General features: G+C 38.9%; 1 protein-coding gene across 1 annotated transcript in view; it reads left to right on the top strand.

The window, feature by feature from the left end:
* The window catches only part of LOC145410347 (uncharacterized), a 367,470-nt gene that overhangs the window by 293,407 nt on the left and 52,754 nt on the right, over positions 1-21,309 (top strand). Inside the window, exon 7 of the mRNA XM_080280488.1 lies at positions 20,477-20,516. Within this exon, the coding sequence (XP_080136614.1) occupies positions 20,477-20,516 (40 nt within the window). The remainder of the gene's footprint in view (positions 1-20,476; positions 20,517-21,309) is intronic.

Genomic DNA, 21,309 nt, shown 5'->3' with positions numbered 1-21,309 from the left:
ATTAGGCCCACATTGTAAGCGTTATTTGGCTGTGATTCATTCTGCACTAAGGTTGTGATAGTAAGTGATCAAGACTTACATTGTAATGTAGTGAACTGCAGTTGCAAAGTTGGCATTATATTGTACTGGCAGCAAAGTCCAAGTACTTTTTGATGTGATATTGCACACCTTAGATGTATTTGTATAAATACCTGATAAAATCATTAATACTAGTACCTCTGAGTACAGTGGAAACATATCCAGTATCACATTAGACATTTAAACTCTAGGCTGTAACATGTCTATCAGATGGATCGTTTATTATGGGGGAGGTTTGGGGTAGACTGACTTTTTTTCACCTAAAAATTTTCCAGTAAATAGAGAAAATCCACACATAATCAAAATTTATGTGCAAGTATATCAGTCTTTCTACTTACAAATGAAACAGACTGGATGATTCTAGGTGACACCATTCATGCATATTGATGAGTTGAAGACACCTTGTATTTAGTTGTCAAGGCATGCTTTGGTCAACTAATGCAGGCAGGCTGGAAGTGGCCACCTCTAACCACTGCCTATGACGGGTTATGCCACCCTGTGTCTGTCCTTAACCACAAGCTTCACACCACAAGGAAATGGAAAAAATTTGAGAAAACATACAAAATTCTGGGAGACATGTCGCAGGCTACCAGATATATTCCCTGAAAGGCAAGTTACAACTGAGGAGTTAATTGACCCATGTTATTATTGTAATGAAGCTGTGATTAATCAGTAAATATACACTCTGGCTTTTCCCAGAATTGAAATACAGTAGATCCTCAATTTGTATGGTTAATAATATATCCAGGAATTTTACCGTGCTAATCAAAAATTGCAAATTGTGCAGTTCAGATCCATGTTTTATGGCTAATTGGTATAGTGAAATCCCAAAATTTCTAAAGTCCTGCTTTGGCCTTCCTTAAAAATATTCACTTCCTCTTGATTATACCTAACATTCACTGAAGTGCACTTACAACCTCTAGGAACAACACTGGGCATAAAAAAGGGTTAATTAAAGCATACAAAATGGAAAACTAGTGGTGATCACTTACCATGACAGGGGACAGAAGCATTGTTTGGATGTCAGGGAAGGGGGTATCTTCAGGTGATAATTTATCTACCTAGAGTAGGGAAACAACTTCTTCGGTAAAGTAACAAAAAATTTGATTGTAGAAAGAAAAATACATAGTGAGTGATGACAATAAGGTAAGAGAGATGAGAGACAGGCGGGCAGCAAGCGATGCGTGTGTATGTAGTCACTTAGTTGGATTTTACAGGATTTGAGTACTGTACTCATACTGTCCTGTTTCCAGTGTTGCAACTATCCAAATTTTTCCTTGAAAGTATGGATATTCTTAGCTTCCATTTAGTTCTTCATAGCTCTACTTTTATTTGGAAAACTGTATTTTCGTACGTCACCCAAGCTCCCTGGCAGCTTAAATTTATAACTATATCCTCTTGTTCTTCATCCATACCATATGATTGAATCATCTCTCTCGGTTTTTTCAGTACCATGTATACTGCTCTCTTGCATCGTAGGTAATTTCAGCGTTTGTATCCTCTCATCATACTGCAATTCTCTCAAGTTAGGTATCATCATAGTAGTCACTCTTTGCACCCTGATTTATTGGTGTATGTGTGTGTGTGTGTGTGTGTGTGTGTGTGTGTGTGTGTGTCTTTACCTAGTTGTATCTACCTGGTTGTATTTACCTAGTTGTGATATATAGGATATGAGCTATGCTTGCGGGGTCCCATCTCTGTTTCCCAACAAGTCAAATTTTGCTTTAAACTCATTTAAGTTTTTAGACTGGATGATCTCTTTATCCAGGTTATTCCACAGCTCTATACATCTATAAAGAAAACTATATTTCTTGATATCCTTCAAGCAGCTTGGTTTCTTCAGTTTCATTTCGTGTCCTCTTGTTACTCTCTTATCCCTTACAAACAGATCTTCTCTGTCAATTTTATCTACTCCCATCATAGCCCTGAACACTGCAATCATGTCGCTCCTCTCTCTCCTTTCCTCTGAGGAAGGGAAATTAGCTTTTCCAGCCTCTCTCTGTACGACAGATCTGCCATACTGGGGACCATCTTAGTTGCTGTTCTTTGTATTCTCTCAATCTTGTTTATATCTTTCTTTTTGTGTGGGGACCACACTACTGTTGGATATTCTGACCTGGGGCGGATCATGGCCACTATCAATTTTTTCATCATCTCATCTATGTAATGAAATGCTACTCTTATGTTAGTCAAGAGTTTATACATCTCTCTAACTGTCTTGTTAATATGTTTTTCAGGAGACAAACTATCCTGGACCAGCACTCCCAAATCTTTCTCTTCTCTCGCTTTTGTGATTGGTTCGTTGCCCATCGAATAATTCAGTGATGGCCTCTTGTTATTTTACTCATTTCCCATATTTTACATTTCTTTGCAATGAATTTCATTTCCCACTTCTGGCTCCAATCATGTATCCTATCCAGATCCTCTTGCAGCATTTTACAGTCCTCCTTTGCCTCTACCTTCCTCAGGATCTTTGCATCATCAGTAAACAGTTGCATAACTGTTCACTCCCTCTACCATATCATTAACGAAAATCAGGAACATTACTGGAGCCAACACCGAGCCTTGAGGGACTCCACTTGTTACTTCTCTCCATCCAGACATCCTGTCCTTTATTACTCTCCTCATTTGTCTGTCTCTCAGAAAGTCTCTCATCCATTCCAGGAGGTTTCCCTTCAGTCCTCCTATATGCTCTAGTTTCCACAATAGTCTCTTATGGGGTACCTTGTCGAAGGCCTTTTCCAAATCTAAATACACACAATCCACCCAACCATCTCTCTCCTGTAGCACGTCAATTGCTCTTGAGTAAAAGCTCAACAAGTTGGAAACACATGACCTTCCACTTCTGAATCTAAACTGACTTTCAGCCAAAATATTCATCTCTTCCAGATATTTCATCCATCTATCTTTCAGGATTCTCTCACACACTTTTGCAACCATGCTGGTTAGGGACACTGGTGTATAATTCAGGGGTTCTTCCCTGTTTCCTCCCTTATAAATTGATACCACATTTGCCCTTTTCCATTCTTGAGGCATTTTCCCCTCTTCCAGAGAACACACAATTAAACCGTGATTCTTATCCACCAGTTGTTCTCTGCATTCCTTCAGTACCCAATTAGAGATTCTATCTGGTCCTGGAGCTTTCCTTACATCTTGAGTTTCCAGTAATTTATACACTTCCTGTACTTCCACTTTTTTATCTTTCATCACTACATTTCTTGTCACTCCCTCCCCTTTCACAAACTCACGTTCATTAGTGAAAACTGACTGGAAACATTTGTTCATTATTTCAGCTTGCGTTGCTGCATCTTTATAGACCTCTCCATCTACTTTCAGTTTGGTGATTCCTTCCTTTTGTTTCAATTTGCCATTGACAAATCTTTAAAACAGTTTGGGTTCATCCTTATATTTGTCTAGTATACCTTTTTCAAAGTTCCTTTCTTCCTCTCTACGTATCCTTGTATATTCATTTCTAGTTTTTTTATATTCCTCCTTTGCTCTGTTATTACCTCTCTTCCTCCAGTTGTTCCATGCCTTGTCCCTCTTTTTTTTGCTATCATACACCTTCTACTAAACCACTTCTTTTTCATGTTTTCTTTCCCCCTTACTCTTGGCACATATTTTTCCACTCCCAAATTATAGAGGTCTAGAAAGATTTCCCACTTCCTCTGTATCTCTCCCGTTTCGCTGAATTTTCTCCAGTCCGCATTTTTGAAGAACATTCACAGTCCTGTAAAGTTTTCTTTCCCAAAGTTGTATCTTCCCGGCCTATAAAACTCGTCACTTGGCACCATGTTCCCTATTATCATCTGGAACTCAATGACCACATGATCACTTCTTCCTATAGGACAAAGATACAGTATTTCAAAGATTCTATTACATCGGGTTCTTTGGTTAGCAGTAACTCTAATCTTGCTGGTGTATCCTCACCTCGAAGTCTTGTCTCTTCTTTAACCCATTGTGTCATCACATTGTTCATTGTTATACTTAACAATATAGTGCCCCACAAATCTTCGCTGCCTCCCGAGTCCCACTCCTCCCAGTTCACCTCTTTACAATTAAAGTCCCCCATTAAAATTATACTGTTGCCTTTCTCAATCACTTTCTCTAAATAATTAGCCATATCTGACAACATCTTCTGGTATTCATCATCATTCCACTCTTTTGTCGTAGGGAGAACATATACTACTGCCATATCTTTCCCATCATTCTCTCCAGTTTCTAGTTTCATATTTATCACTTCAGCCCTACCCTCTCCCATTTCCACAGTATCTACATTTATGTTGTTCTTCACTGCTATCATCACTCCTCCCATTTTTTCTTTTCTGTCTCTTCTCCAAAGTTTGTATTTATCATCTCCCATATGAACATCAACATCCTCTCTTAACTTAGTCTCTACAAAGCACATAACATCAGGTTCATGAACCCTCAAGAAGTCATTGATTTCCTACCTAGGTGATATTAAGCCATCAACATTAGTATATGCCACTTTCAAATTTTTATTGTTGTTTTTTATACCCTCTTCTCTCCTTCTGTCCTTCGGTACCACTTCCTTAATTTCTGATCCATAATTCTCCAATAAAATACTGTCTTCTCTTCCTCTATTCTCTGTTTGTTTTTTGCCTTTGCTTCCTTTACTAACTCCTTTATTTTAGCTCTTTCTTCCTCATTTGCATCTCTCCTTATCCAAACATTTTTTAACCTCTCTGTCTAATAATTTCCAAGTTCTATTGATGATTTCATTTACCATTACCTAGGACTTAAACTTTACCTTCAATGGCCTTGTCCCTCCTTCCTCGTACTTTCCTAACATAAACACCTCTTCAATCTCTTCTTGAGCTTCATTGTTTATTTGTTTGTGCATGTATGTCTGTGTATATACATGTGCGCTCAAACATGCTTGTGCATCCATGTGTGTGTGTGTGTGTGTGTGTTTGTGTGTGTGGGGAGGGGGAGGATCATGTGTGTGTATGGGGAGGGGGGGGGGCAATGTGTGTGTTTAGCCATCTGATCGAGAGTAAACAGACATTTTCATGTCCCATAATTTTAGCGGTATTGAACTATAATCTTTTGCTTTTCCAAGGTCATACAAAAAGGCAATGTTTTGTTTGTTCTAGGCAGGGTGAACATGCATCTTCATGGTCTGATAGTGGAACTTGGGGGGGGGGGGGGAGATGGTATGGACAGTAGCCAACTTCCAGGATTTTCTGCGCAAATATTTTTTTCTGGGCCAAGTCAGGGTTCATCTTTTCAAACAAAATGTGTTTAGAGCAAATCAGGCCCACATAAATTGAGAGTCTACTGTATGGTTGTGGATGAACAGGTGTGCAGAATTTTAGATGATACATATCAGCTCTCCATATACTGTACTGTATTCAGTTATTAAATTAACAAGTAGTGTAGTGTTTGAGAACAGTTAAGATGTGTCTGAATTAGTAGAGTTACTAGCAGTATGCATTGTGTATGCTTGCTGATTATATTATCCAGAATATTAATAGTATGTCATCACTGGAGTCAGTTGTTGATATAAGTTTCTTCTCATGAAACTTTCCTAATGATTTACTGGCTGTGTGTCTTGTCAGATTCTGCCAAGGAAGAGGAGCTGTGAGAATGTTTGAACATAGGCTAAGCTATTAAGTACCTTGTATTGTCACGTAGATATAGAAATTGATTAATTTACTATAACACTATAGTAACGTACCTGAGGTACTGAATCTACTAAAAGTTAGCAGCTGTTACAATAATTGACACAGAGAATACTGTACTAATATTGTGATGTGATTTGTGCCAGATCATGATATAAGCATTTGGTCAGTTTCTCATTCAAATGTACTGCACCTTTTATATATATATATATATATATATATATATATATATATATATATATATATATATATATATATAATCTAATGTACGTTATATACAGTAGCAGTCATAATGTGTCTTACTGACTTTGAATTTGTGGTTTTGTCTTTAGAGTAGAGGTGTTCCCCTAGTCCACTGTGATATGTGTGGATTTTTTAATAGAGTTAATAGTTTAGGTTAGAAGTTATGATAAAAGAACATTATACCCTATGTCCTACAGTGAATGTTAGGCTGCATTATATCCTTTAGTGTGTGGTAGGCCAGGGAATGCAGTAGGTTAAATGTAAATAAGTGTCTGCCATACTTTGCTTATAAGGTGCTTCATGTTTCTCAAATTAACTCCTTCACTACTAAGGGTCTCTCCTTAGCTGAATTAAAGTTTTTGGCTGTATCCAGAAAAAGAATAAAAAGACTTTGGCATACAGATATATGATGATAGATTCTGACCCTTTCACCATGAGAGGTCTCTCAAGCAGAATAAAATCATCTGGTGGTAGCCAAAAATAAAATATAAAAAGACATATCTGTACTGGAGGGGTTAATTATCAATTCATGTGTGAAGATCATAAATGCTTTCATGTACTGTGTACTTTTAGCACTTTCCAGATCAGTATAGGTGACTGAGTGTTAGAGTATTGTTGTACTTTTCATTACTTTCTTTAGGCTCTTAACAGTCTTTCTTATGTCAAACAAACAGCCATAAATTTAATTCTGTTGCTCATATGAAGAATAGCAAAAGTGGAAGACATTAATAATGCCATAGCTTGCTTAGTGTTTGGCAGGTACAAAGCCCACACTTTTCAGGTGCAATAGATGTGTGACAGTGTAAGATATTTTTCCAATTGATATTCAGCAATAGTACAGTACTGAAAAAGATTAATTGTACCTGTATTCCAGTTACTTAAATAAATATCCGTTACAAAAAAGCAGTCTGAAGAAGTGTTGGAATTAAATCAGTTAAATTATTTTTTTTTTTTTTTTTTTTTTTTTTTTTTTTTTTTAAATGTTGGCTTTGTACATCCTTACATTTAGAAACATGGCCGGTGTCTTTACCAGAAGTTATACATTATTAAAAGACATGTATAGTTATATTACTCATATCTAGTTGTTTGTTAGAGATGTACTCGCACACAATACTTGTATTATTTTTGTTCCGATGCACAAGAACATTTCAGACGCTTGAAAAAGTGGTGGTTCTTGATGAATGTTCTGTAAGATTAAGGTAATGCAAAAATGGCCCAGTCCATTTTTCATGCAGTGATAATAGTTCATATTATCTCCCTAGGTATGGGAAACTTGAAACATTTAGCATATGGCAACAAAAACATTTTAAGCATAATTTTTACCAGTTTGTGTACACAGATCTCACAGTAAAGACACATTCTGTCGAGTTCCTGCGTAGCCTAATATAGTTGCCTTGTACTGTCATAGAAACACTAGTTGCATAGAACTGTACAGTATAGTGTCTCCCTTTGCCTTAATTCCAGGAGTGAAAGAATTACTATACTGTAGACTTACATAAATTTTTATATGACATGAAACTGCACCCAGCAAAATTTTCATATACTTTTGAAAGCATAAGACAGGAATTAAATGAGTTTTGGAGTGAAATACATTAAAGCTTAAATAGCAAAGAATTTAATATGTTTGCTGTGTGGAAAGTGTATGTATCAGTCAGTATAATAGTTAGGGGTGTTAAGCCGGAGATATGGCAAGGGCATGATTGTGTTAAAGTGAACCATTTTTTGTTCATGGTTGGTTATCTTATTTGCAAATGCAAAGCTGTATAAGACCATCAGTTAAATTACACCTTTGACAGATAATGTGATCCAGTTCAGCACTAGACCTTTCCTTCCCACATTCAAAATTACACTACACCTTTGTTGGTTGTACAGTCTGCCAGGCATGTACATTGAAGGTGTCTTCCAACTTATCCATACAACTGGCAGTATAAATTAAGGAATAAACACTCAACCACACAGGTAACAGTGCAACTCATATACAACAGACACTCTGTATGAGTGGGTTAAGTGTTCAGTTAGGGTATTGCACATCCTGAGCTGCACACATAAAGAACCATATCCTTATATAAAAATCAAATGTGTTACCCAGCCCTCTGTCCTGACCCCAACTTGCCTACTGGAGACCCTCTATATGCCTCTGAAGGGCACAGCCTATTGTACAAGAGGTAAAGCAGACAAAAGAGTGTGACATTAACCCTTATCTGGCAGCAGCAGTTATTGAGAAGCACCTAAAAATTGTCTTTATATAGATGCACTTGACCACAGGATTTAACATAAATATAGTTACACTGCATAGTAAGGTTTTAACATAATATATATATAGACTTTACTGCAATTATGGAACAGTTGCTGTATTTCATCAAGATAGCAAAAAGGGTGTTGCAAGCATCTGCTTGTTGGAGTAGTATGAGTAAATTGTAGGCTTCTTTACCATGCCTTGCAAAATGACCAAACGTAAAATGATATACATCTCTCCAACATTAGTTTCCTTCCACATAGATCTCTACTCTTTCTCATCATTTTCCGCTTCCTTCTCTTTTCTTCACAGACCTTGGCAGCATATTTGTTTGTTTCTCTCACTACATGTTCAATTATATCCCTGTCTACAAAAGACTTAAAAATCTCCAGTGGGTCCTGGGGATTTTGCAAAACTGCTTTGATCCCTGTGTCTCCAGTAAATAGCAGTCATTCTCTATTAACTGGAGAATGACTCAACCACCCAACTGGAGCATTGTCATCATTGCCATCAACTTCCGCACATGACAGATTATCATCTGGCACCTCTGCAATCTCAAGTTGTGATTCATCACTACTATCAGTGCCATCACCAGTACAATCTGATGTAGAATATTATCATCAGTGAAATCATCATCCAAATCCTGGTCTAGAATAAGTTGTCTCTCATCATCACTAATGTTCCTTCTGGTGTGGGACATGATTATGCCTACAACATCCAAATATCATAAGAAAATTAGAAATTGAGGTCTACAGGAGAAACAGTGGAGTGTTGTGTCCCACTTAAGAGCTGGAAACAGACTGATTGAGTCACTGAGTGATCAGCCGTATATGAGCCACCTGCAACCCATATGTTAGCAGTTAGGGATATTTGAGGCTCCAGGCAGATACACATTGCCGACTATATATATATATATATAGTCTCTGCTAGGATTTACGGGGGACAGTTTTTAGGGAAGCATCTGTATATAGTCGTCCTGCAATTTTTCAGAAGATTTTGCACAATTCATGTATAGTTCTGCTGCTGGCGAAGGATTAAAGAAGTTAAATATATTAAAAAATAAATGAATAAATAAAATAACCACAAGGGCCATTTTCTCCATCAGGGATGTTGCATGAAAAGCATGCCACATAATCACTGTGCTTTTTCCATGCATAGAACATCTTTGGTACTGCCTTTTTTTTTTTTTTTTTTTTTTTTTTTTTTTTTTTTTTGCACACATAACCCACACATTTAGAGGGTCTGCTGTGGGCAGTTTTTGGTAAATTACCGTAGAGTTAGTAGCAAACAAAAAAAGAACATTGAAAAAGGGACCTAATATTGAGGACTGTATTGACTGGATTGCTAAAAGTTGTTGGACATTACTAGTGACCTGATATTCTTACCTGACTCTTAGCTCCTCTCCACATGGGATTTCAGTGGAATCTGCTTTTACACAAAATTTGTCAAAGCTGTTTGGAATTCTAGCAAAAATTCTTCAAACCTAGTTACCCTCTTATTTATTTTGTTTACAAAGGTTCCAACATGCCTGCATGTGTCAGCTTTGGTCACTTAATGGCAGCTGTCCACACTGCTCAGTCTCTAGCAGCCTTGCTGCTCAATAAATTTTCCCTTAGGTCACAGTCTTTGACACTGTCACAGGTCTTCTTTGGTCTGCTCTTGCAACTCTACCCTCAACGCTCACACCTTTCATCCTCTGCACCCAGCTGTCATCTGCCATGCTGAAACCATCTCATTCTACCCCTTGTCATCACAGCTGAAACCATCTCATTCTACCCCTTGTCATCACAGCACTAATACATTCACGTTCTATCCTTCCTCTCAACTCTTCATTTGGAATCCTAACCCCCAGACCTGTGATTCAAGGACACATCACACATCCATCTAATCATTATCATCTCTATACATTTGACTGTACAGATATCCTTTTCGTTTACTGCCAAAATCTCACCACTGGACAGCATTACACTAATAACATTGGCTGTATACAGGAACCCTTTAGCCCAGAGGGAGAGCCCTCTCAATGCCAGGAAAGACAATGGCTCCCAGAACTTCGTTCAACGACTCCTCACTCCAGCCCCCTCCTCCAGCACATATCATGTCTTCAATATGACAAAGCTCCTTCACACTCAAGAGACTCTCCAGCAAGGTCAATCCTTTCCTGCCTGTCTGGCTCTGCATGCTCTCCCCTACACACCACACACACAAAATCAACATTATTTTGCTGCCTACCTCTAATTCCGCTACACCTCTGCACGAGATGGAATTACTTTCCACACCCTTATGGCAAACTGCACATGGCCACACTCTTTCTGGTTTGACAGTACCATCACCAGCCCTAGGTATCATCTCCATTTACTCTCAAACCTTTGTACAGTACCCCATTCCATCTCTCCGCTTCCTAAAACCTTCCTTTGCCACCCTCTCATTCTCTGCAGTCAACCCCAATCACCAGCATACAATACCTCCCTTGGGATTCCAGTTCTGAAGTCATGCAAGTGAGTTTCAAGCACCATGATAAACAATAAGTGACCTAAAACTGACCTCTGATGCACACCATCATTCATGGAAAAGTTATCACTCAGACATCTGTTCCTTTTCACCTGGATGTGAGCATTGCCAAACCACTGTAACAAGCCACTCCTTAATCTCAGTCTTTCTCACTGCTCACTTCACCACTTCCTTAGGAACTCTGTCAAAGGCCTTCTCCAAATCAACAACAACAAAATACAAGTCTCTTCCTTCCCCTATATTTCTCCTGAAGCTGATGGGTAATGAATATAGTATCATTGGTCCCTTGGCCTAGCATAAACCCAAACATCTCTTCAGTATTCTCTTTCTCTTCTCATATCGTCCCAATCTCTGTTACCTTTATTATCTGGTCCAGAAGTTTTATCAACGTTTACTCAGCAGTATACTATTACCCTTATGGCTTTACAGTAGTGTTTATGATTAATTCCTTCATTACCATGACCTATTTTTCATATTATTTAGGCTGTCATTGGACTGTCTTACATAGTTTAGGAAGAGCCTCCAGTTGCATAAGATTAAATAAAGATTGTCTAACACCACCAGGTACAAAGTCTTTCCTAAGGTGTGATTGGTAGTAGTAGTAGTAGTTGTTCCCTAGGCAGTCTAGCTGAACACCCCCAAGTCCCTACGGAAGGCTACGACTGAGACCGGGTTTGCTCACAGAGCTCTCAAGGAGTGTATGTTGTGTTGTTGATGCGGACGATTGTGTACAGTGCAGTCTTCCATTATGTCCTTATTAGTATGGGGTGCTGTGTTGCATCCTGGACAGGCATCAGTGTCAGAATCATCCAGTCTCTTTTCATAACTCAAGAGGGCTGGATGATGCCAATATCTCAGCTTGGCCAGGTGGACCCTGTCCTCACGAGGGAGGTTTGTGTTGAATATTGTTTGTGTGGTTGTGGTGGGGGATGGCAAAAAAAGCTTTGCTGATGTCTAGTGTGACTAGGAGTGTTCTGTGTGGTGGCCCAGCTGAATTGATGCCATCAAAAACTCTTTGTGTAAGGTCTGTAAGAAGAGTGTTTTTGGAGTGTAGCAGCCTAAAACCATGTTGTGATGGGGACAGGGGGATGTGAGGTGTTACAAAACCTTTCATGTTTATGGGTGCAGTGCATATTTCAATTGCTTATTACCAAATGATGCAGGCTGTGTCTGTGCACATTTCAACCGCTCGTTCCCAGCTGACGCCGGTTTCGTCGAACAAAATGGCCTTTGTTTTTTGGTTATGGAACAATTTCTGGGTGAGAACAAAGCACTACTTGCATCCCTGTGTATCCCTCGCTGTGCTTAACCCACTCCGCACCCAGCGTTGCCCCACTGCCCCAGTCAGTGTGCTTCGATCCTTGCTCGAGTGTAAGATAATTTCTTTTCTTGTTCCATAAAATTGGCCCTAATTGACCTACAGTAATTTTTTATACACCAAAATGTAGCCAAATAAAATCCCTATAACTTTTTGTCAGTAACATTTACCATAAAAATTATATTTCTGTGAGAAAAAAATGAAAAAATATGAAGTAAAAAAATAAATTAAGGCATAATTTGCATTTGGCTGATCCTTTTTTACACCATAAGTAATAATATTTATTCAGGATTATGGTGAAAAAGAAAATTACGATTATCGAAGCATAAATAAGGGTATGAGGGTAAATTGTTTATGAACTATCAAGTGCGCGGGATTAGCACAGTGATGGGGAGGGGGGTCTCTCAGTGTGTGGTCTTGGGTGCCAAGAACTGTGTCCCAAGTACTCGCTCGCAGTAAGTCGCCTGCATCAAATGGTAATAAGAGGGCTAATTGTGATACCAGTTGTTGAGTGACTTTGGAGGAGGTGCAGAGGAGTGTGATGGGGTGGTGTGAGGAAGGTAACATGGGGTCTTTGTTGGGTTTGGGGATAGGATAGTGATGATAACACCATGCTTCCAGATGTTGGGTATTGTGTGAGTAGCTGTAGTTTGATATGTTGGTGAGTGCTTGTATGCCATGTCCTCCAAGATGTTTAAGGTGTATGTTGTTTACATTGTCTGGGCCACAGGCAGATGAGTGCTTAAGGTTGCTAATGATGTGCTTCATCTGGTTGTAAGTGAAGGGTGTGAAGTCTGTGATTGGTATAGCACCCTGGTCACAATGCACTGTGGCCTAGGTGCTGTAGTTCGAATCCAAGAGATGGTTGGTGATCTTTCTGTCATGTAGATGTTTCTGGAGGCTTTAGGTGGTCTCCTACCATTGAGTGTTCTGGACTAATCGTAATCTAGCCTTAGGCTCCTACTCTTGGAGGAAAGCAAAATGGAATGTGGAAGTTTTTTAAGAATGTGAAAAATAATATGCCATCAAAGTGAGGAGTTATGTTTTTGTTGTCATGACCCCTGCCTCCTCTCTTCACAAACTTGTTGGACCACAGGCTGAAGTTGCCCTGCTACTGCAGTCCACCATCCTTCTTTTGGAGGATACAGAGGGGGTTGAGGTGTCAAAGTTGGCCAATGTTCATATGCTGTTGGTAGTGGTATTCCTTGAGATTATTTGTATTATATGTTTCAGTTAATCTTGCTTATTTCAGTGGATTTGTAAGAATTGGTTAGTGCCCATCCAAATTAGGTGCAGACTACTGTGCTCAACACTTGATAACAGCCATTTCAACATAATTTCCACATGAAAGTCTCCATACGGTCCCCATCCTGCATTTTCCATGGTCTTTTTCTGGGCACTCCTCCTTTTACATTCATATCTGTGACCCTTCTCAGTCAGTCCTTCTCCTCCTTCCTCTCAGGATGTCCAGACCATCTCAGGCTACCAGTCTGCATCAACTCTGATTTTTCTCATACCAGCTCTCTCTTTCAGCACAGTACAGTACTTTCATTTGTGCCATGTAGTGGGACTTCACTTATTCATCCTGACATTCTAATTTCAACACTCCAAAATCCTTCCATACCTGTATCCATGCTTGAGTCACTTCTCCAGTGACGGCAATTGGTGTTGTGTTCCTTAGCCTTCAACACCTGTAAAATATGACCTAAACATATTTATAGCAGTACTGACCACCCAAGTCAGACAGTTGCAAGTCAGCTGGTACATTGCATTGCAGTACATTTGGTCTGCATTATAAGTCACTATTTTGACATTCTTGCTTTTAAATCCACAGTAAGTTACAGCATATTAATGTTTAATTTCTGTCATCAAAGCTGATTTTGTGGTTTATCCCAGTTTGGAGTATTGTACCAATTATTTGAAAAAAGTACTGATGTTTTAGATCACATCCCAGACTTATATCGAGACTTTACTGTATAGCAAGCCATCTTCACTGTATTCGCTCTCTGTAATACTTGATAGTGCTGTGTCACTGGAATGGTGTTCTTTGTTGTCATTTTGTTTTTGGTGATGCACCTTTATTGCCCCATTAGAAGTGTAGAGACCTGGGACCAGGCTTCTTAGTTCAGACATTAAAAGAAAAAACTGACCAGTGGCATTCCTCTGTGTGACATCATTTGAACATCAAGCCCCAACTGTAGATATAAGCCCTTTTGGGACCACATTCAGCAGAAGTCCCATAACCCACTACATGTGCAGGCATCTTAAGGTTATTTATATGTTCTCTACCCAAAAGAAAATTATGTTTATTGCACATCAACACGTGTTCTTCAGTTTTTTTTTTCCCAACAATCCTTCAACCCACTTTCACTATCTATTTATCTATAGCGCGACACCCTAATCTCGCAAAGGGTGGTCGCAGACAAAACACCTCCAAGTCGCTCTGTCACCCACCATTTGACTACCCTCCCCCCAACTTACCCTCCCCCTCCCTCATATACCTCTCAACTCCATCCCTCCACCTCATCCTCGGTCTACCCCTCTCTCTCCCTCCCTCCACCTCACCTACATATGCCCTCTTAGTCAGTCTTTCATTCTCCATTCTCTCCATATGTCCAAACCACCTCAGTGTATTTCTCCCAGTCTTCTCAACCACATCCACATCTACCCCACAACGTTCCTTCTCTTCTTCATTCGTCAACCTGTCCCTCCACATCACTCCACATGCTCCTCTCAAGTAACTCATTTCCATTGCTCTCACTCTTGACTTGTTCCTCTCTTGCAAGGTCCATGCCTCGCTTCCATACGTCAGGGTAGGGATCACAATACTATCGTGCAGTGACTTCTTAACTTCCATACTCATTAACTTCTATACTCACCTCTCTATTTCTCATCACTGCTTTCAGTGTACCAACAACCTTCCTTCCCTGCTGTACCCTTTCACGCACTTCATCCCCCAAAGTTCCATCCTTACTCATCACACTACCCAAGTACTTGAATGCACTCACATTCTCCATATCCTCACCATCCAACCTCACCGCACACTCTGTGACTTCATTCCTCTCAAACACCATAACTTTACTTTTGTTTACATTAACTTTCAGATTCCTCCTCCTACACACTGTCCCAAATTCATTCACCAAACCTTGCAACTCCCATCCATCTTTACTCAACAATACTGTATCATCAGCAAACAGCAACACCGGAAGCTTCCAAATCTCACCCTCATTCATTAAGGCCAGCCCCACATCCACTGCCCTACCTTGCACCTCCTTTACAACCCCATCCATGTATATATTAAACAGCCATGGAGACATCACACAACCCTGTTTCAGTCCCACATTGAGATCAAAGAACTCACTCAGCTCACCATCCACTCGCACCGTAGCCCTAGCTCCCTCGTACATACTCTTCACAGCACTCAACAATTTCCCCTCCACTCCATATATTCTTAATACCTTCCACATACCTTGCCTATCTATTCTGTCATAAGCTTTCTCCAAGTCCATGAAGGCAGCATACTTTCCTTCCCTTCTCTAGATACTTCTCCACTAAACATCTTAGAACAAATATCTGATCTACACACCCTTTTCCCTTCCTAAATCCCCCTTGTTCTTCTCCAACTAGCTCCTCTGTCATATGCCTAACCCTATCAATGAGTATTCTACCATATATTTTACCATCACACTAAGAAGGCAAATACCCCTATGGTTACCACGTACTTCTCTCTCCCCTTTTCCTTTGTATAAAGGGACAATTATACCTGATTTCCAGTCCTTTGGAACCCTTCCCTCTTCCCAAGCCAATCTACACAACTTCCATATCCACTCCACAACAATCTCACCCCCATACCTAAGCATTTCACCACACACTCCATCAATTCCTGGGGCCTTTCCCAACTTAATCTTCTTCATCGCTTCCACTACTTCCGCCCTACTGATCTCTTCCTCCCTCCTCTCATCTCTTCTTCTCTCAGCCATTCGCAACCACTTATACTCACACTAGTTTATAATAATTCTCACTTGAGGTTAAACCTATTTGGTCATAATACAAGCATTCTCAGTCCTTTTGTTTTGGTTTAGTGTTATATTTAAGCCTTAAAATTTTTACTATTACTGTACCAGCTGCTTCTATTCATCTTAGGAGATTCTCATCATATTGCAGGAATGAAGGAAGGCTGTATTTAACCTTCCAATTTGAGAAGTCTGCTCTAGGCAAACAGTAAAATATTTAATTGTCAGGGATAGCAAGAATAAAAAAAAAAAAAAAGTCATTAGATGGAAGGTTTAAGAAATAGAAAGACCACATAAAAGTAACTTCATTGGCTTGGGAAGAGTCTGAACATTCTTTTAAGCTAATCATGAAGAGATGGAAACAATAGATGGTCGTACAGTAATTCCCTGTTGTGTCAGTGATGCATTCCAAAACATCACCATTTTTGCCATATAACCAGTACTATAAATTTGGGAAAACTGACAGATCAGCTTTATAGCTATCAGTAGAGCTTTGGGAGTTATTCTGTTATTCATTGTGGACTTAACACCAAAACAGAACATCAAAAAAGTGGCATGTAACAGGGACTTACTGAATTGTACTTATGCTGTGAGAGGACAAAACTTTATTTTTCACATAGAGCTAACTCATTGCAGTCTTTCACATACTTGTCATCCGGGGAGGACATACCATTTTGGCATCAAAATATATTTTTATGAGCTGGCTTTTCAGGGGTAATTTTGGTATTTTTTTAAACCCAATAATGTAGCAGGTGGGAAACTAATTAAAAAAAAAAAAATGGGATGTGCACATTACTAGCTTATTGGCTAGAGCTTTTTGGTGGTGGTATTGGGTTCTGATATGTCATAAAATATTTGAGATAACAGAGAAAAACTCCAACACTGAAAGAAAATCACACATTCATTTCCCGTATTTTGCATGTTCATTTCCTATATTGTATTTTGCATCTTTGAATAACATGCATCGTTATTATAATACATACAGCAGTATGCTAGTTGAACAAGAGATTTTAGTATTTTGATTATCATTGCCATTTTGGTCATTTCTATATTGCAAAGAAGTACAAAGCACTGTGAAGTTAACATAAAAATGTAGCCTACCCATTTGTATCTTCTTAATCTTAAGATGCTCTTTTCTTAATTTTTGCTTTCCCAGTGATTTTATGCAAATTAGGAAAGGCCTCTGCTATTGAAAATGTTTAATGAATGCTGTAGGTAGCCCCTGTTATTCCACAAGTCTCTACTGACTTGAATAATTTCATTTGGAGGTAGCAGGAATAAAAGATGAAATACATCATTGAAGGGGTTATTGGTGTTGGATGTAAGTTGTGGTGTAGCTGTAGCAGAGGTGGTGATAGGCAGGATGGTGACCTTAACCCCATCAGTTAGATGATTTGTTTTCAGTTGAATCAGCTACCAGTAAACAACATTATTCACCTTCAGAAGGTCGTCTAGTAGTGAAGAGATTTAATAAAAGTTGTATCTAACCTTCAGATTTGAAATATCTGTCTGAAGCCAGATAAAACCAAGATAGGGAAATATAGGTACAACAGGGAAATGCTTACCATAATCATTGTGAAGGGGTTAATCAAATATATTAGGATGCAAAATTTGTCCCATTGTGAAGTTCAGATTATAATTAGGAAAAAAAGGCATTGTTTCACTGGGCTACATTTTGTACAAGCCATTTCTCATTGTCACATACAGTTGCATCCATAAAAACTTGGGCCACCTGAGGTGTATGGTATAGTTCCAATTCCATCTTTACTGGACAGTGAGTACCCTGTACTAGCACCATATTGTTTTACAGTATAGTAAGACCTCACTATAACCAACTAATTAAGGCCCAAACCATTCCGAAAAAAGCGAAATTCTGATAAAAGCGACATCCGGACTTCCCCTTGCTATCCCAGACTTTTTCCAATTTATCAGACATTAGTCCGGATTGCACCAATGGTTTTTAAACTGTTTTCACTACCATTGCAGTACTGTACTGTATTATACATTCACTACAATAAGCAATATACATAATAATACTGTACTGTACACTGATAAACATGTCTTTTATTTACCTTATTGTGGTGAACATAGCTGAAGTGGTCAGGCAGTCCGGACTGCTTCTGACTTTATCGGACTTTTTCTGATATATAGGAATGTAGTTCGGTAGCTCCTTGATTCCGATAAAAGCGAATTCTGGTCTATTGAAGTCCGTTATGTCGAAATTTTACTTTATATATTGGTTTTACAGCAATTTCAGCCTAATAAACAACAAAGAAAATATAATAATATATCTGTTGGGGTGGTGATTTATTTCGGAAACAAATATTAACACTGATGTGAGATGCAAATTTTTATTTTTATTCTGTGATTCAGCAGAGATTTGAAAATTCTCAACTTGATGGTGACGACACTTCAGTTGGTTGTGTTTTACATAGTTTGTTTCATAGCAGTTTTATAGCCTTTGAACCCAAATAAAAAGTCTGAAGAAATGTAACTATTGCTGTTTAGGGAGGGGTTTAGTGATTCATATTGAAAACTAAATATGTAAACTCTGACTTTTCCTCACCTGATCAGGAAGGTTGTACTTTAGCTAAGATGGCATCATTTGATAGAATGTGTAAATGGCTACTTTTTAAGAAGAGCCAGTCAGTTACTATACTGTAGTTTCATTCATACACATCACAGTGACTGAGTGGTTAGCATCACTGACTGTGAAACTGTTAGTCCATTAGCACCAGGGTTCGAATCTGGGTTTGAGCAGCTACTGTTACACAACCCAGGTGTCCATCCACCCATTTTGGGTTGGTAGGTAACACCTCAGGGAGGTAACTGTGGTAAGCAGGATGATGCAGTGTCCTTGTATCTCAAGATATTGGGTGAATAATCCACTACAGGCTTAAAGGCCTATGTTATAGAGATTAACACTGCAGCTAAGTGCCTTATGATTTCTACTGCCATCTCTATCTTTACCTTTAATAAGGTGAAAAATATTTATATCATAGGTGATAGATTACTGTGTCATACTGTAGCACTGTATCTTACATTGGCCATTTCTGTACAGATTATTATCATTTCACACACTGGTATGAATTTCTGTTCCATGTAGCATACAGCAGACCCTAATTTACAATGAGGATACATTAGGCAAAATCCGTCATATAACATTGTATCGTATATTGAGTCAGTTATAACATGGTTTCAATGGGAATATATTTTTGGTCAAAGGTTATTTTCCCAACAAAATCTAAAAACAAGTTCCCAACTCACCCAAACTGGTAATTATTTTGCTTCACTTCACTTCACTTGCTGCTTACCACCAAAAATAAGCTTGAAAACAGGTTTCCATCACCGAAGTTGGTAGTTGTTTCACTTCATTGCACTTGCTGCTTGAGCTCCAACACCTCACAATTGTTCAATCACTGACATTAATGCACCCAACAGTGATGAGTTCAAAGGCTATATTTGAACTAACAAATTACTGTATGCCAGCATATAAAGAAAAATAGCTATCATACAACAACCAGTGAGGCTTCATACAGGATTGTAATAATACAGTATTATAAGCGAAAATGCTGTTGTATTTTGAAGGAAAAAGAAGTAAACTTTTTCATCATCATATTAATGATTCATTGCATGCTGGTTTATTGTATAACATGGGGCTGCTGTACTAATGTTGCTTTAATGGGACAAATATAAGATTATCACTGAAAATTTTTGTTGGTAGTCATGCACCTTTCAGATTAATCAATACTAAAACCCTCCCAACACCCCCCCACACTTACTCATGTATGGAATGGAGAATGAAAGACTGACTAGAGGGTGTATGTAGGTGAGGTGGAGGGAGGGAGAGGGAGGGGTAGACCGAGGATGAGGTGGAGGGATGGAGTTGAGAGGTATATGAGGGAGGGGGGGGTGAGTTGGGGGGAGGGGAGTCAAATGGTGGGTGACAGAGTGACTTGGAGGCGTTTTGTCTGTGGCCACCCTTTGCGGGATTAGGGCGTCGGGCTATAGATAGATAGATAGATAGTGTGTGAGATTTTGTATGTGTGTGTGTTTGTGCAATTTTGTATCTGTGTATCTTTGTGTAATTTAGTTTAGATTAATGGAAAGAGTGTTTAAAATGTTCATTGGACCAGCAAACTTGGCATCAACAGAAAAAAAATTCTTACTCAAACAGTGTCGTCACCACTATAGTCATAAGTGGTTAAACCTTCACTGAACCACTGAATCACAGAAGTGAAAATTTGCTCCTCAGAGATAACATTAATATTTTTTATAGTACTCTGTTAAACTTATCCCAAGCAAAATTGTTATTTTCTTCAGCTTGTTTATTGGGATTAATCTGGTATAAATTAGTGTCTACTGTGAAATACATGAGTGCATTAGTTTACAAGTTATAAGTCATCATGACAGTGACTTGTGGTTCAGTAAGAGTTAGACAGACTCCATACCCTCCACCTCAGGTGTCCCAGGTTTTTATGGAAGCAATTGTGTATTATGTTTATCACTGAAAAACAGCTTGTCGAGAATGTTCCTTGTGAAATGAGGTGTTCTTTCAGATTATCGATATATTCCAAACAACATGATCAGACAATTAGTATCTGAATATGTCCTATCCCGATATCATAGTGATGAGGCAGTTAGACTGGCCCCTGGATAAAGTAAGAAGCCTCACCAACCTTATCTCTTTCTTCATTTTTTGAGTCACATTCTCATCAGCTTAGGAAGCTCTCAAACATCCCCTCCTTACAATGGGCTTATATACTTTCATGTTAGAGCTTCACAAGGTCATCTAAGTACCACATGCCTCCCGCTGGTGTGTGTGCTGTAAAAATTGGGTTACCAAGATACAGTAACACTTGTGAGTGAATACCATAATATTAAAACTAAGAGCATGAAGATGTGGACAAAGCCTCAGTTTTTGATGATAAATTTATGAAGCATGTGATGATGATGATAGACTATATCTGACTTTTCTGTATCACTGCTGACTACACTTTGTAATGTGGAATGGAGGCTGACCATATTTAGCAGCTACATGTGTTCCATAAATAACCTTGATAAGTTAGGGTCATATTTAATCCATCACACACACAGTTTTACCATCCATCCATCCATCATCTAATCCAGTGTTGCCCCATGAGGATTGTAGGGACGCGGGGCTAGGCAAGTTGGTCCTGACTGGCATTACATGAGCAATAAACCCTAACCATCCCTTGGATATACCGTAAACCTTCACCGCTCAATCCAACTGGAGCGCCTTAA

The sequence above is a fragment of the Coenobita brevimanus genome, chromosome 85 (genome assembly GCF_032717465.1).
Source record: "Coenobita brevimanus isolate Jiangsu-jjx chromosome 85, ASM3271746v2, whole genome shotgun sequence".
Taxonomy (NCBI): Eukaryota; Metazoa; Arthropoda; class Malacostraca; order Decapoda; family Coenobitidae; genus Coenobita; species Coenobita brevimanus.
The sequence above is the reverse complement of the archived record's forward strand: the minus strand, read 5'-3'. Positions and strand labels throughout refer to the sequence as shown.